We start from the raw sequence: 14,721 nt of genomic DNA, 5'->3' as shown, positions 1-14,721 counted from the left end.
GCAGGTTTTAGTGATATCCAGGCTGCAGCACAGGTGGTTAAATCAAAATAACTGAGCTACTAATTAAGTCACCTGTGCTTAAGCCTGGATATCACTAAAACCTGCACTGTTAGTGTGCCTTGAGGACCGTGGTTGGGAAACACTGGGTTACGCACTGCCCACGTTAAAAGTAGGAGGTGGTCATAAAAATGTGACTGGACCGTGTAGTTCCTGTACGGTTTTTAAAAATGGAAATGTATGTGGCCTTTTTATGTAAACCACTGTGCCATGTTCTTACTACCTGTTAAGTGCCTTGAGTCCTATTGGAGGAAGGGTGCTGTATTAATAAAATTATTACTATCTCCTGGAGAAGAATAACCTGCGCTGCTTTCTAACCAGACGTGGCGTAACACTGAGTATCTCTTGCCGATTTAACATTCTGTCCAGGTCACAAGAGCAGTAACTCTCGCCACAAAGGCGACAATTTCTTCTGCCAATGTGGTCACCATATATCACTGGAGATTGGTCAGGGTGGAATATCCTATTGGCAGATGACTGTATAAGCAGGGGAGGGAAGCATCTGACACACAAGCGATCCATATGCTGAGGCTGCTCTCAAAACAGCCAGATCTGTGGCAAATTATCCAAATCAGCAACAGATCTGGTCTTTCCGCAGTTTGCTGTGCGTGGTCGGCACAATGGGGAGAGCTTGAGGCAGCAATTATATTTGATTTTCTTAATTGATTACGGATATTAAAAATATAAACAAACAGAGGCTGTATCAAAACAGAAATTCAGAGAAATGATGTTTACTTAAAACACCAAAAACATTCCTGCTGATCACATTTCTAATATATTATTAATCTTATACAGAGCTGGACTTAGTATAGACCACTGTGCACACCCTGCCTTAACTAATATATACCAAGGGGGTAGTCTTTCTCCAAGGTGCTGAGGAGGAGAGGGGATTTGTGTATAGAACTGTGTCCAGGCATTTATTCTGACCACTGGGTTCATTATAATTTCCAGAGCCAAAGCTGGTATATAGGTGCCAACGGGGATCATGTTAAGGCACATACACTGGCATTCCTTTAATTCAATCTCAAGAACATTAACAATATGATCCGGAGCTATAGGAGCCCTCAAGGCATCTGTTTCGTGGGACAGCAGCCCCACTGCATTGCTAAGGTCACTAAAGGGGGGCACACATGGAGAGATCCGTGCTTGAAATCTACGCAATCTGACGGATCTCTCGTGTGTTTGCCCCCCAGCGATAGCGATGTGCGGCCCCACGCATTGCTATCGCCGGTGCTAGATTGAGCCTACAGGCTTAATCTAGCAGGTCACTCACTTCAGCGCATATCCCAAATTAAACCAACACAAAACTATTTTTATGTATATATAACCACGGAACCACCCCTCCCCATTTATCCAGGCTTGGGACTGGCTATGAGATTCACAAATTAAAAGAACACACGCATGGATGGATGGAAAATAGCACGTGATGTGCCAAAGAAAACATGGCTAAAGCAGGTTGCCCAAGACGGTCAACCACTGCACTTCCATACTGATGATGCTACGCAAGCCCCCCATACTCATCAGAGTGCCATGTAATTATTAGAGATTCCCTGCCTTTTGGCTGTCACAGTGCCGGCCACCTTACCCAACAGACGCCAACGACAATTAAGTAAATGAAGTACCTAACATCAGCTGCAGTCAGTTTGCAGGAATGTTCAGTGCTCGCTAGGGTACAAGGACAAAGTGCTCACATACAGGTGCAACCCAAACGAAAGCTTCTTTGCAGAGGTATAACTTCAGGGTATAGTATGACCAACAAAATACTGATCCAATCCGTGAAAATGGCCAGATATCATTATTAATGACCAATTACTGAACCCTTGTTATCGCGACTCCGGCAGCCCACTTATCATGGATTATGCTTCGGGGGAGGAGCCCACCACATCATGCATAAAGGGGAACCCCCTGGCGATACAGGGGCAGATGTATTAAGCCTGGAGAAGTGATAAAGTGGAAGCTGATAACACAGCAGCCAGTCAGCTCCTAGCTGTCATTTTTCAAACCCAGCCTATAACATGTAAGTTAGGAGCTGATTGGCTGGTGCGTTATCACCTTCCACTTTATCACTTCTCCAGGCTTAATAAATCTGCCCCACAATTACCCGCAGTCATCGACCGAGGGTAATTGGATACCCCCTTTAGCTATACTAAGCAAAAATGATTAAGGCAATGGCAATTACCTATATCGATTGCTTGACATGCTAAATGATAACTGAAAAATCAGAGACTATCAGGTGCACAGTAAATTATCAGTGCCCGTTTTTGGGTTGCATAGCTATATAGGGGGAGATGTACTAAGCAGTGATAAAAGTGGAGAAGTAAGCCAGTGGAGAAGTTGCCCATGGCAACCAATCAGCATTGACGTAACATTTACAATTTGCATACTATAAAAGTATATAGAACAGCTGATTGGTTTGCGTGAGCAACTTCTCCACTGGCTCACTTCTCTACTTTTCACTGCTTAGTACATCTCCCCCATAATCTTTAATGTACAAAGATAACACGCTACCAAAAAAACGGATAAAAATCATACAGACACTGGGGTCTTGAAGGAGAAATACAATTACAGTAGGAACTAAGTGATCCCGACCGATGACTGCTCACCTGTACAGGTGATCAACAGACCTTTGGATCTGCTCATTCAAATTTGATCATGATTCAATTAAATAGATACGATTGCGGCTCTGATGTATCCAAAACATCCACAGTGGCCGACCATATCTGTACGTGCGTGTGTGTGTGTGTGTGGCCGGCCTCTGAGCCACAACCACCCCAGGAAGTGAAAGGTTGATACTTTTACAATCTCCGCTATCATTTACAGGAAAATAACTGGTGACACAAGCAGAATGGAAACGCATGGTCTGCACACTGCAAACACTGATGGCCTCTTTCTGGTCGGCTTTGTTCTTTTTCTTCTTTTTTTTTTTCCGAAATGCCTAATTAAATCCCTTTGAATTTAGTACTGGGAATTAAAAAAATCCTCTTTGAGGGATGAAAGAAACTGCATTTAAAAGTTTTCAGCAGCTGGAGGAAGGCTCTGGAGCCTCACTATCCCTCCCCCGTGGAAACTTGCATGCCAAATGTTGTGTTTTAGGGGCTTTTGGAAGAAGTTAACTTAATTCCATCACCCTGGAAAAAAAATATCCTGTTTTACAAAGGGTGTCTGCTTACAAACAAGTGATCCTTTCATGGCTCCAGCACTGGGGTGTCGGGAATCACATGAGTGGAAATTTAGAGGGGGTGTCCGCTCCATGACAAGTGGAATAAATTGTCTATCAGATATTAACACAAATGTTCCCTGCAAGCAGCACCTCACTGTGCATCACAATGAAGGAAGCCTCGCACATACTACTACAAAGGGAATGACTGGAACGTCCTAATGATTTGAACGGAATTGTGATGTAGCTGCAATGTGTTTCTCTCCATTATTAGTCAAATCAAGTATTTAATTATCTTGTCTGCCCCCCTGCCTAAAGCACATAAAGGTGAAGCAAATGCTCACATGATAACTATTGCTGATAAGAAACCTGAGGCCTGGCCTGAAGACACCAAGCATTGTCCTGTAGCCTCAGCTGCAACCTATAAACTAAGATATTGTATCACTACATGTCAGTGACTGGCCAATAGGAGTCTGAATGGCATGAGTGGGCAGTCCAGACGGTGTAATGGTTAGCATTACTGCCTCACAGCACTGAGGTCATGGGTTCGATTCCCACCATGACTCTACCTGTGTGGAGTTTGTATATTCTCCCTGTGCTTGCGTGAGTTTCCTCCAGGTACTCCGATTTCCTCCCACAATCCAAAAATATACTGGTAGGTTAATTGGCTCCCTACAAATTAACCTTAGCGTGAATGTGTGTGCATGTACGTGTGGTAGGGAATATAGATTGTAAGCTCCACTGGGGCAGGGACTGATGTGAATGGCCAAATATTCTCCGTACAGCGCTGCGGAATATGTGTGCGCTATATAAGTAACTGGTGGTAATAATAATAATAATAATAATAATGAGTGTTTCGCCTTCTAGTACATATAGGATAGGAGCTGACAGACCAATCTGCGTAACATTCGGTGATCTGGACCATTCTGTATTTACTAACGTGTGCAAATTCTGCAGCGTGTAAATACTTTGCAATTCTTTTTGCTGCATAACATAAAATAACCCGGAAATGCTGCACTGGGAGGAGATAAACAGCAGGTATTAATCAGTGAAAAAAATAACGCTACTTAAATCAGATTCCACCCCCACCACACAGGAAAAGGGCCAGATAGAAATACCTTGCCCCTTGACACTGCAGGAAGGGCAGACCCTGCTTTCAGTCTGACAGCAGTGCGATTGTCTGGCCTAGGGATTTTACCCTACAAAGCCTGTTAGACTCAATCCATTGCTGATAAGAGGATGGGCGGTTTGGGTGGGTGTGGAGGTATAATCTGCAGCCCCCCTCGTCTGGAGAATGTCACTTATTAGCAAAGCTTCCTTTGTAACAAACATAATTACAAAATGCTCAAAGGCTTTCTATCTGCTTACTCTGCAGTTAGAGATTTCTAGTTTCCAGCAGATAAACCATGGGTATATAGTCACATATAATGCTAAATGTTGCACATTAAGGATAATAAACATTGGAGCTGTGGCAACCACAACTGGGGGCTACTGAGCCAGAACTAATGAATATCTAGTGATCCAGAACGGTCTTCTCTGGGGTAGAAGATACAACCTCATACACAACATAAAAGGTGATAAGAAGCAATAATGGAGCACAGAAACGTGCATCTATAGATCAGCAACAGCCTGCAAAGTAATTGTTCTGTCCCTTTCTAATAGTAATATTATGTTTAAGTTCTAACTGAGGAAAATAAAAAAGTTATAGAGGGAACCTTTAGCCACCAAAGGTCAGTATACAGTATGTTGACATATGACCATTACCAAAAGAGATTCAAGTTGCAAGAAAAAATATAGAAAGAACATTATAAAAACCACAATGTCACAGAGTTAGCTGGAGTATGAATGGGGGTTTTGACAATACAGCTCTTGTATTTACTTAACCATGGTCTGAATGCTCATCAGCTGCTACTAAGGTTATATGTGTTCAGTCCTAAAACCATCATGAACCATTGTCCTAAACTGGTCAGCCAGTCATTACCAAATAATCATCCACAGTTCTGAACTAGATCCACATCATCACTCACATTCATAGTCAAATCTGGCCCCATCATCATTCATTCATAGTACTGATCTGGTCCAATCATCACCTATTCACATTGTCATTACTCAATCATAATCTAGATTTGGTACCATGACTCGCATTCATTTTCACGAATATGGTCCTGATCTGGGCCCACCAGTCATCCGTGGTCCTGATCTGATCTCATCACTTATTCTTCATGCTGATCTGACCCCATAACACATCCCTGGAAATTACGTATTCCCATCAATCATTCATGGTCCTGATCTGGTTCAATCACTCATCCATGGTCCTGATTCCGTGCCATCCCTCATCACTGGAAGTGATTTGTTACCATCATTCATTCATGGACTTGATCTGGTCCAATCACTCAACTGCTGTACTGACTTTGTTCCATCACTCGTCCCTATTCCTGATCTGGTCCAATCACTCAACTGCGATTCTAAACTGGTCCCATCACTCATCCATCGTCTTATTCTGGTCCCATCACTCAATTCTGGTACAAACTTGGTCCCAACCCTCATCCATTGTGCTGACCTCTTCGTATCACTGATCCATGGTCCTGATCTGGACCAATCACTCAACTGCAGTACTAACCTGGTCTCATCTCTCATCCATTATCCAGACCTCATCCCATCACTCACCTATGGTCTTAATCTGGTCCCATCACTCACCCATGGTCTTAATCTGGTCCAATTAATCAATTCTGGTACAAAATTTGTCACAACACTCATCACAGTTCCAGACCTGGCCCTACAACTCACTCCTGTTCCTGATCTTGTTCCTCCACTCATCCCTGTACCTGAGTTGGACACACCACCACTCACCCCTGTTCCTGACCTGGTCCCACCACCACCACCACTCACCCCTGTTCCTGACCTGGTCCCACCACCACCACTCACCCCTGTTCCTGACCTGGTCCCACCACCACTCACCCCTGTTCCTGACCTGGCCCCATCGCCACCACTCACCCCTGTTCCTGAGCTGGACCCACCGCCACCACTCACCCCTGTTCCTGGCCTGGCTCCACCGCAGCCACTCCCCCCTGTTCCTGACCCCACCACCACCACCACTCACCCCTGTTCCTGGCCCCACCACCACCACCACTTATCACTGTTCCTGGCCCCAGAACCACTCACCCCTGTTCTTGACCTGGCCCCACCACCACTCACCCCTGTTCCTGACCTGGCCCCACCACTCACGTCATGTAGCACTCTCTCGGACACAAATTCCCCCAGGCACTGGGTCCCGCACCCCGCACAGTCCCAGGGTCACTCACCGACTTGCAGAACGTTCTCAACACATCCGCTTTCAAGGAGCCGTATCCCTCGGCGGAATGGCAGCCCCTCGCCTCCTCCAGTTACCGGGGCCCCGGGACCCCCGATGCCGGTGATGGCAGAGCTCTGGCCGGGCCCCAGCGCTCCCCCAATGGTGACCCCGGCTGGGACCACGGGGTCCTCGTTCCGGTACTGAAAGGACGAGTACATGCATATCTCGCGCTCGTTGCGGGGGAAGGACCAGTAGACTATGCGGCGCTGTACCGGCTCCGGGATCCGCTCGAACCTTTCTTCCACCCGTTCAAAGGCCCATTTCTCTGCCACTGCCTTGGCGGCGCAGTCCAGCAGAGTCTCCGGCTGGTACTGGGAGCGGGCGGAGGGTCCCCGCTGCTGGGGACATTGCTGTGCGGGTGGAGGGGGCCGGGAGCACAGCCGCTTGGCCGGGGGTAGCGGGAGCGGCGGCGGCGGAGATCTCTCACCCTCCGCCATGTCCTCCGCTCTGCGCTCTCACTCTGACTGACTGGGCACCGGGACCGCGCTGCGCGTCACCGACCCAGGCCGCACTGCCGCCGCCTGATTGGCCAGTCGCCGAGAGAGCGCAAGGAAAACGTTCTCTGACTGGGCGCAACACGGGTGCGCGCAGGAGAGGAGGCTGTTGATTGGACGGCGACAAGAAAGGCCAGGAAGCCGGGGAGGAATGTGAGACTCAGCAGCTGTCAAACCCCACAGGTCAGTCAGTGTACTCTGTGCTAGTCATACAGGGCTCAGTGTACTCTGTGCTGGCGATACAGGGCTCAGTGTACTCTGTGCTGGCGATACAGGGCTCAGTGTACTCTGTGCTGGTGATACAGGGCCCAGTGTACTCTGTGCTGGTAATACAGGGCTCAGTTTACTCTGTGCTGGTAATACAGGGCTCAGTGTACTCTGTACTGGTGATACAGGGCTCAGTGTACTCTACTGGTGATACAGGGCTCAGTGTACTCTGTGCTGGCGATACAGGGCTCAGTGTACTCTGTGCTGGCGAGACAGGGCTCACTATACTCTGTGCTAGTCATACAGGGCTCAGTGTACTCTACTGGTGATACAGGGCTCAGTGTACTCTGTGCTGGTGATACAGGGCTCAGTGTACTCTACTGGTGATACAGGGCTCAGTGTACTCTGTGCTGGTGATACAGGGCTCAGTGTACTCTACTGGTGATACAGGGCTCAGTGTACTCTGTGCTGGTGATACAGGGCTCAGTGTACTCTACTGGTGATACAGGGCTCAGTGTACTCTGTGCTGGCGATACAGGGCTCAGTGTACTCTGTGCTGGTGATACAGGGCTCAGTGTACTCTGTGCTGGTGATACAGGGCTCAGTGTACTCTGTGCTGGTGATACAGGGCTCAGTGTACTCTGTGCTGGTGATACAGGGCTCAGTGTACTCTATGCTGGCGATACAGGGCTCAGTATACTCTGTGCTGGTGATACAGAGCTCAGTGTACTCTACTGGTGATACAGGGCTCAGTGTACTCTGTGCTGGCGAGACAGGGCTCAGAGTACTCTGTGCTGGTGATACAGGGCTCAGTGTACTCTGTGCTGGTGATACAGGGCTCAGTATACTCTGTGCTGGCGAGACAGGGCTCAGTATACTCTGTGCTGGTGATAGAGGGCTCAGTGTACTCTGTGCTGGCGAGACAGGGCTCAGTGTACTCTGTGCTGGCGAGACAGGGCTCAGTGTACTCTGTGCTGGCGAGACAGGGCTCAGTGTACTCTGTGCTGGTCATACAGGGCTCAGTGTACTCTGTGCTGGCGATACAGGGCTCAGTGTAGTCTGTGCTGGCGAGACAGGGCTAAGTTTACTCTGTGCTGGTCATACAGGGCTCAGTGTACTCTGTGCTGGCGAGACAGGGCTCAGTGTACTCTGTGCTGGTCATACAGGGCTCAGTGTACTCTGTGCTAGTCATACAGGGCTCAGTGTACTCTACTGGTGATACAGGGCCCAGTGTACTCTGTGCTGGCGATACAGGGCCCAGTGTACTCTGTGCTAGACATACAGGGCTCAGTGTACTCTGTGCTGGTCATATAGGGCTCAGTGTACTCTGTGCTGGTCATACAGGGCTCAGAGTACTCTGTGCTGGCGAGACAGGGCTCAGTGTACTCTGTGCTGGTCATACAGGGCTCAGTGTACTCTGTGCTGGCGATACAGGGCTCAGTGTACTCTGTGCTGGTCATACAGGGCTCAGTGTACTCTGTGCTGGCGATACAGGGCTCGGTGTACTCTGTGCTGGCGAGACAGGGCTCAGTTTACTCTGTGCTGGTCATACAGGGCTCAGTGTACTCTGTGCTGGCGATACAGGGCTCAGTGTACTCTGTGCTGGCGAGACAGGGCTCAGTGTACTCTGTGCTGGTCATACAGGGCTCAGTGTACTCTGTGCTAGTCATACAGGGCTCAGTGTACTCTACTGGTGATACAGGGCCCAGTGTACTCTGCGCTGGCGATACAGGGCCCAGTGTACTCTGTGCTAGTCATACAGGGCTCAGTGTACTCTGTGCTGGTCATACAGGGCTCAGTGTACTCTGTGCTGGTCATACAGGGCTCAGAGTACTCTGTGCTGGTCATACAGGGCTCAGTGTACTCTGTGCTGACGATACAGGGCTCAGTGTACTCTGTGCTGGTGATACAGGGCTCAGTGTACTCTGTGCTGGTGATACAGGGCTCAGTGTACTCTGTGCTGGTGATACAGTGCTCAGTGTACTCTGTGCTAGTCATACAGGGCTCAGTGTACTCTACTGGTGATACAGGTCCCAGTGTACTCTGTGCTGGTGATACAGGGCCCAGTGTACTCTGTGCTGGCGATACAGGGCTCAGTATACTCTGTGCTGGTGAGAGAGAGCTCAATGTACTCTGCTAGTCATACAGGGCCCAGTGTACTCTGTGCTGGCGATACAGGGCTCAGTATACTCTGTGCTGGTGATACAGGGCTCAGTGTACTCTGTGCTGGCGAGACAGGGCTCAGTGTACTCTGTGCTGGTCATACAGGGCTCCGTGTACTCCGTGCTGGCGATACAGGGCTCAGTGTACTCTGTGCTGGCTAGACAGGGCTCAGTGTACTCTGTGCTGGTCATACAGGGCTCAGTGTACTATGTGCTGGTGATACAGGGCTCAGTGTACTCTGTGCTGGTGATACAGGGCTCAGTGTACTCTGTGCTAGTCATACAGGGCTCAGTGTACTCTACTGGTGATACAGGGCCCAGTGTACTCTGTGCTGGTGATACAGGGCCCAGTGTACTCTGTGCTGGCGATACAGGGCCCAGTGTACTCTGTGCTGTCGATACAGAGCTCAGTGTACTCTGTGCTGGTGATACAGGGCTCAGTGTACTCTGTGCTAGTCATACAGGGCTCAGTGTACTCTACTGGTGATACAGGGCTCAGTGTACTCTGTGCTGGTGATACAGGGCCCAGTGTACTCTGTGCTGGCGATACAGGACCCAGTGTACTCTGTGCTGTCGATACAGAGCTCAGTGTACTCTGGGCTGGTGAGAGAGAGCTCAATGTACTCTGCTAGTCATACAGGGCCCAGTGTACTCTGTGCTGGCGATACAATGCTCAGTGTACTCTGTGCTGGCGATACAGAGCTCAGTGTACTCTGTGCTGGCGAGAGAGAGCTCAATGTACTCTGCTAGTCATACAGGGCCAAGTGTACTTTGTGCTGGTGATACAAGGCTCAGTGTTCTCTGTGCTTGTCATACAGGGCTCAGTGTACTCTGTGCTACTCATACAGAGCTCAGTGTACTCTATACTGGTGAGAGAGAGAGCTCAGTGTACTCTGTGCTGATCATACAGGGCTCAATATACTCTGTGCTGGTAATGTAATCTCAGTATACTCAGAAATCGCCAATAACATTTGCTTGGTCCCATTAACCAGAACGTTAGATGGGTTTATTAATATAAGTATAATAATAGAGAGCAATGCACGCTGTGAGTATAATAATAGAGAGCAGTGCACGCTGTGGGTATGATAATAGAGAGCAATGCACGCTGTGAGTATAATAATAGAGAGCAGTGCACGCTCTGGGTATAATAATAGAGAGCAGTGCACGCTGTGGGTATAATAATAGAGAGCAGTGCACGCTGTGGGTATAATTATAGAGAGCAGTGCACGCTGTGGATATAATAATAGAGAGCAGTGCACGCTGTTGGTATAATTATAGAGAGCACTGCACGCTGTGAGTATAATAATAGAGAGCAGTGCACGCTGTGGGTATAATAATAGAGAGCAGTGCAAGATGTGGGTATAATTATAGAGAGCAGTGCATGCTGTGGGTATAATAATAGAGAGCAGTGCACGCTGTGGGTATAATAATAGAGAGCAATGCACGCTGTGGGTATAATTATAGAGAGCAGTGCACGCTGTGGGTATAATTATAGAGAGCAGTGCATGCTGTGAGTATAATAATAGAGAGCAGTGCACAATGTCGATATAATAATAGAGAACAATGCACGCTGTCGGTATAATTATAGAGAACAGTGCATGCTGTGGGTATAATAATAGAGAGCAGTGCACACTGTGGGTATAATAATAGAGAGCAATGCACGCTGTGGGTATAATAATAGAGAGCAGTGCACGCTGTGGGTATAATAATAGAGAGCAGTGCACGCTGTGGGTATAATAATAGAGAGCAGTGCACGCTGTGGGTATAATAATAGAGAGCAGTGCACGCTGTGGGTATAATTGTAGAGAGCAGTGCACGCTGTGGGTATAATAATAGAGAGCAGTGCACGCTGTGGGTATAATTATAGAGAGCACTGCACGCTGTGAGTATAATTATAGAGAGCACTGCACGCTGTGAGTATAATAATAGAGAGCAGTGCGCGCTGTGGGTATAATTATAGAGAGCAGTGCATGCTGTGGGTATAATAGAGAGCAGTGCACGCTGTGGGTATAATAATAGAGAGCAATGCACGCTGTGGGTATAATTATAGAGAGCAGTGCACGCTGTGGGTATAATTATAGAGAGCAGTGCATGCTGTGAGTATAATAATAGAGAGCAGTGCAAAATGTCGATATAATAATAGAGAACAATGCACGCTGTGGGTATAATTATAGAGAGCACTGCACGCTATGAGTATAATAATAGAGAGCAGTGCACGCTGTGGGTATAATTATAGAGAGCAGTGCATGCTGTGGGTATAATAATAGAGAGCAGTGCATGCTGTGGGTATAATAATAGAGAGCAGTGCACGCTGTGGGTATAATAATAGAGAGCATTGCAGGCTGTGGGTATAATAATAGAGAGCAGTGCATGCTGTGGGTATAATATTAGAGAGCAGTGCACGTTGTGGGTATAATTCTAGAGAGCAGTGCACGCTGTGGGTATAATAATTGAGAGCAATGCACGCTGTGAGTATAATAATAGAGAGCAATGCACGCTGTGAGTATAATAATAGAGAGCAGTGCATGCTGTGGGTATAATTATATAGAGCAGTGCACACTGAGTATAATAGTAGAGAGCAGTGCATGCTGTGGGTATAATTATAGAGAGCAGTGCACGCTGTGGGTATAATAATAGAGAGCAATGCACGCTGTGAATATAATAATAGAGAGCAGTGCACGCTGTGGGTATGATAATAGAGAGCAATGCAAGCTGTGGGTATAATAATAGAGAGCAATGCACGCTGTGAGTATAATAATAGAGAGCAATGCACGCTGTGAGTATAATAATAGAGAGCAATGCAGGCTGTGAGTATAATAATAGAAAGCAATGCACGCTGTGAGTTTAATAATAGAGAGCAGTGCATGCTGTGGGTATAATTATAGAGAGCAGTGCACGCTGTGAGTATAATAATAGAGAGCAGTGCACGCTGTGGGTATAATTATAGAGAGCAGTGCACGCTGTGAGTATAATAATAGAGAGCAGTGCACGCTGTGGGTATAATAATAGAGAGCAGTGCAAGCTGTGGGTATAATTATAGAGAGCAGTGCATGCTGTGGGTATAATAATAGAGAGCAGTGCACGCTGTGGGTATAATAATAGAGAGCAATGCACGCTGTGGGTATAATATTAGAGAGCAGTGCACGCTGTGGGTATAATTCTAGAGAGCAGTGCACGCTGTGGGTATAATAATAGAGAGCAATGCACGATGTGAGTATAATAATAGAGAGCAATGCACGCTGTGAGTATAATAATAGAGAGCAGTGCACGCTGTGGGTATAATAATAGAGAGCAGTGCACGCCGTGGGTATAATAATAGAGAGCAGTGCAAGCTGTGGGTATAATTATAGAGAGCAGTGCATGCTGTGGGTATAATAATAGAGAGCAGTGCACGCTGTTGGTATAATTATAGAGAGCACTGCATGCTGTGAGTATAATAATAGAGAGCAGTGCACGCCGTGGGTATAATAATAGAGAGCAGTGCAAGCTGTGGGTATAATTATAGAGAGCAGTGCATGCTGTGGGTATAATAATAGAGAGCAGTGCACGCTATGGGTATAATAATAGAGAGCAATGCACGCTGTGGGTATAATTATAGAGAGCAGTGCACGCTGTGGGTATAATTATAGAGAGCAGTGCATGCTGTGAGTATAATAATAGAGAGCAGTGCACAATGTCAATATAATAATAGAGAACATTGCACGCTGTCGGTATAATTATAGAGAACAGTGCATGCTGTGGGTATAATAATAGAGAGCAGTGCACACTGTGGGTATAATAATAGAGAGCAATGCACGCTGTGGGTATAATTATAGAGAGCAGTGCACGCTGTGGGTATAATAATAGAGAGCAGTGCACGCTGTGGGTATAATTATAGAGAGCAGTGCACGCTGTGGGTATAATCATAGAGAGCAGTGCATGCTGTGGGTATAATTATAGAGAGCACTGCACGCTGTGAGTATAATAATAGAGAGCAGTGCACGATGTGGGTATAATAATAGAGAGCAGTGCACGCTGTGGGTATAAATATAGAGAGCAGTGCATGCTGTGGGTATAATAATAGAGAGCAGTGCACGCTGTCGGTATAATAATAGAGAGCAATGCACGCTGTGGGTATAATTATAGAGAGCAGTGCACGCTGTGGGTATAATTATAGAGAGCAGTGCATGCTGTGAGTATAATAATAGAGAGCAGTGCACAATGTCGATATAATAATAGAGAACAATGCACGCTGTGGGTATAATAATAGAGAGCAGTGCATGCTGTGGGTATAATAATAGAGAGCAGTGCACACTGTGGGTATAATAATAGAGAGCAATGCACGCTGTGGGTATAATTATAGAGAGCAGTGCATGCTGTGGGTATAATATTAGAGAGCAGTACGTTGTGGGTATAATTCTGGAGAGCAGTGCACGCTGTGGGTATAATAATTGAGAGCAATGCACGCTGTGAGTATAATAATAGAGAGCAATGCACGCTGTGAGTGTAATAATAGAGAGCAGTGCACGCTGTGGGTATGATAATAGAGAGCAATGCACGCTGTGGGTATAATTATAGAGAGCAGTGCACGCTGTGAGTATAATAATAGAGAGCAGTGCATGCTGTGGGTATAATTATAGAGAGCAGTGCACGCTGTGAGTATAATAGTAGAGAGCAGTGCATGCTGTGGATATAATTATAGAGAGCAGTGCACGCTGTGGGTATAATAATAGAGAGCAATGCACGCTGTGAGTATAATAATAGAGAACAGTGCACGCTGTGGGTATAATAATAGAGAGCAGTGCATGCTGTGGGTATAATTATAGAGAGCAGTGCACGCTGTGAGTATAATAATAGAGAGCAGTGCACACTGTGGGTATAATAGAGAGCAGTGCACGCTGTGAGTATAATAATAGAGAGCAGTATATGCTGTGGGTATAATTATAGAGAGCAGTGCACGCTGTGAGTATAATAATAGAGAGCAGTGCACGCTGTGGGTATAATATTAGAGAGCAGTGCACGTTGTGGGTATAATTCTAGAGAGCAGTGCACGCTGTGGGTATGATAATAGAGAGCAATGCACGCTGTGGGTATAATTATAGAGAGCAGTGCATGCTGTGGGTATAATTATAGAGAGCAGTGCACGCTGTGAGTATAATAATAGAGAGCAGTGCATGCTGTTGGTATAATTATAGAGAGCAGTGCATGCTGTGGGTATAATATTAGAGAGCAGTGCACGTTGTGGGTATAATTCTAGAGCAGTGCACGCTGTGGGTATAATAATAGATAGCAATGCACGCTGTGAGTATAATA

At 46.8% G+C, this 14,721-nt stretch overlaps 1 protein-coding gene and 1 long non-coding RNA gene across 2 annotated transcripts in view; one reads left to right on the top strand and one right to left on the bottom strand.

The window, feature by feature from the left end:
- ZSWIM5 (zinc finger SWIM-type containing 5) overlaps positions 1 to 7,059 on the bottom strand; it is a 93,761-nt gene extending 86,702 nt beyond the window's left edge. The window contains exon 1 of the mRNA XM_063939431.1: positions 6,517 to 7,059. Coding sequence (XP_063795501.1) covers positions 6,517 to 7,003 — 487 coding nt within the window. The 5' untranslated portion in view covers positions 7,004 to 7,059. The remainder of the gene's footprint in view (positions 1 to 6,516) is intronic.
- A 45-nt stretch (positions 7,060 to 7,104) lies between these two features.
- Positions 7,105 to 14,721, top strand: part of LOC134957471 (uncharacterized) — a 31,667-nt gene continuing 24,050 nt past the window's right edge. Inside the window, exon 1 of the long non-coding RNA XR_010186610.1 lies at positions 7,105 to 7,243. This is a non-coding gene — a long non-coding RNA (uncharacterized LOC134957471). The remainder of the gene's footprint in view (positions 7,244 to 14,721) is intronic.

This window comes from Pseudophryne corroboree, chromosome 9 (genome assembly GCF_028390025.1).
Source record: "Pseudophryne corroboree isolate aPseCor3 chromosome 9, aPseCor3.hap2, whole genome shotgun sequence".
Classification (NCBI taxonomy): domain Eukaryota; kingdom Metazoa; phylum Chordata; class Amphibia; order Anura; family Myobatrachidae; genus Pseudophryne; species Pseudophryne corroboree.
The sequence above is the reverse complement of the archived record's forward strand: the minus strand, read 5'-3'. Positions and strand labels throughout refer to the sequence as shown.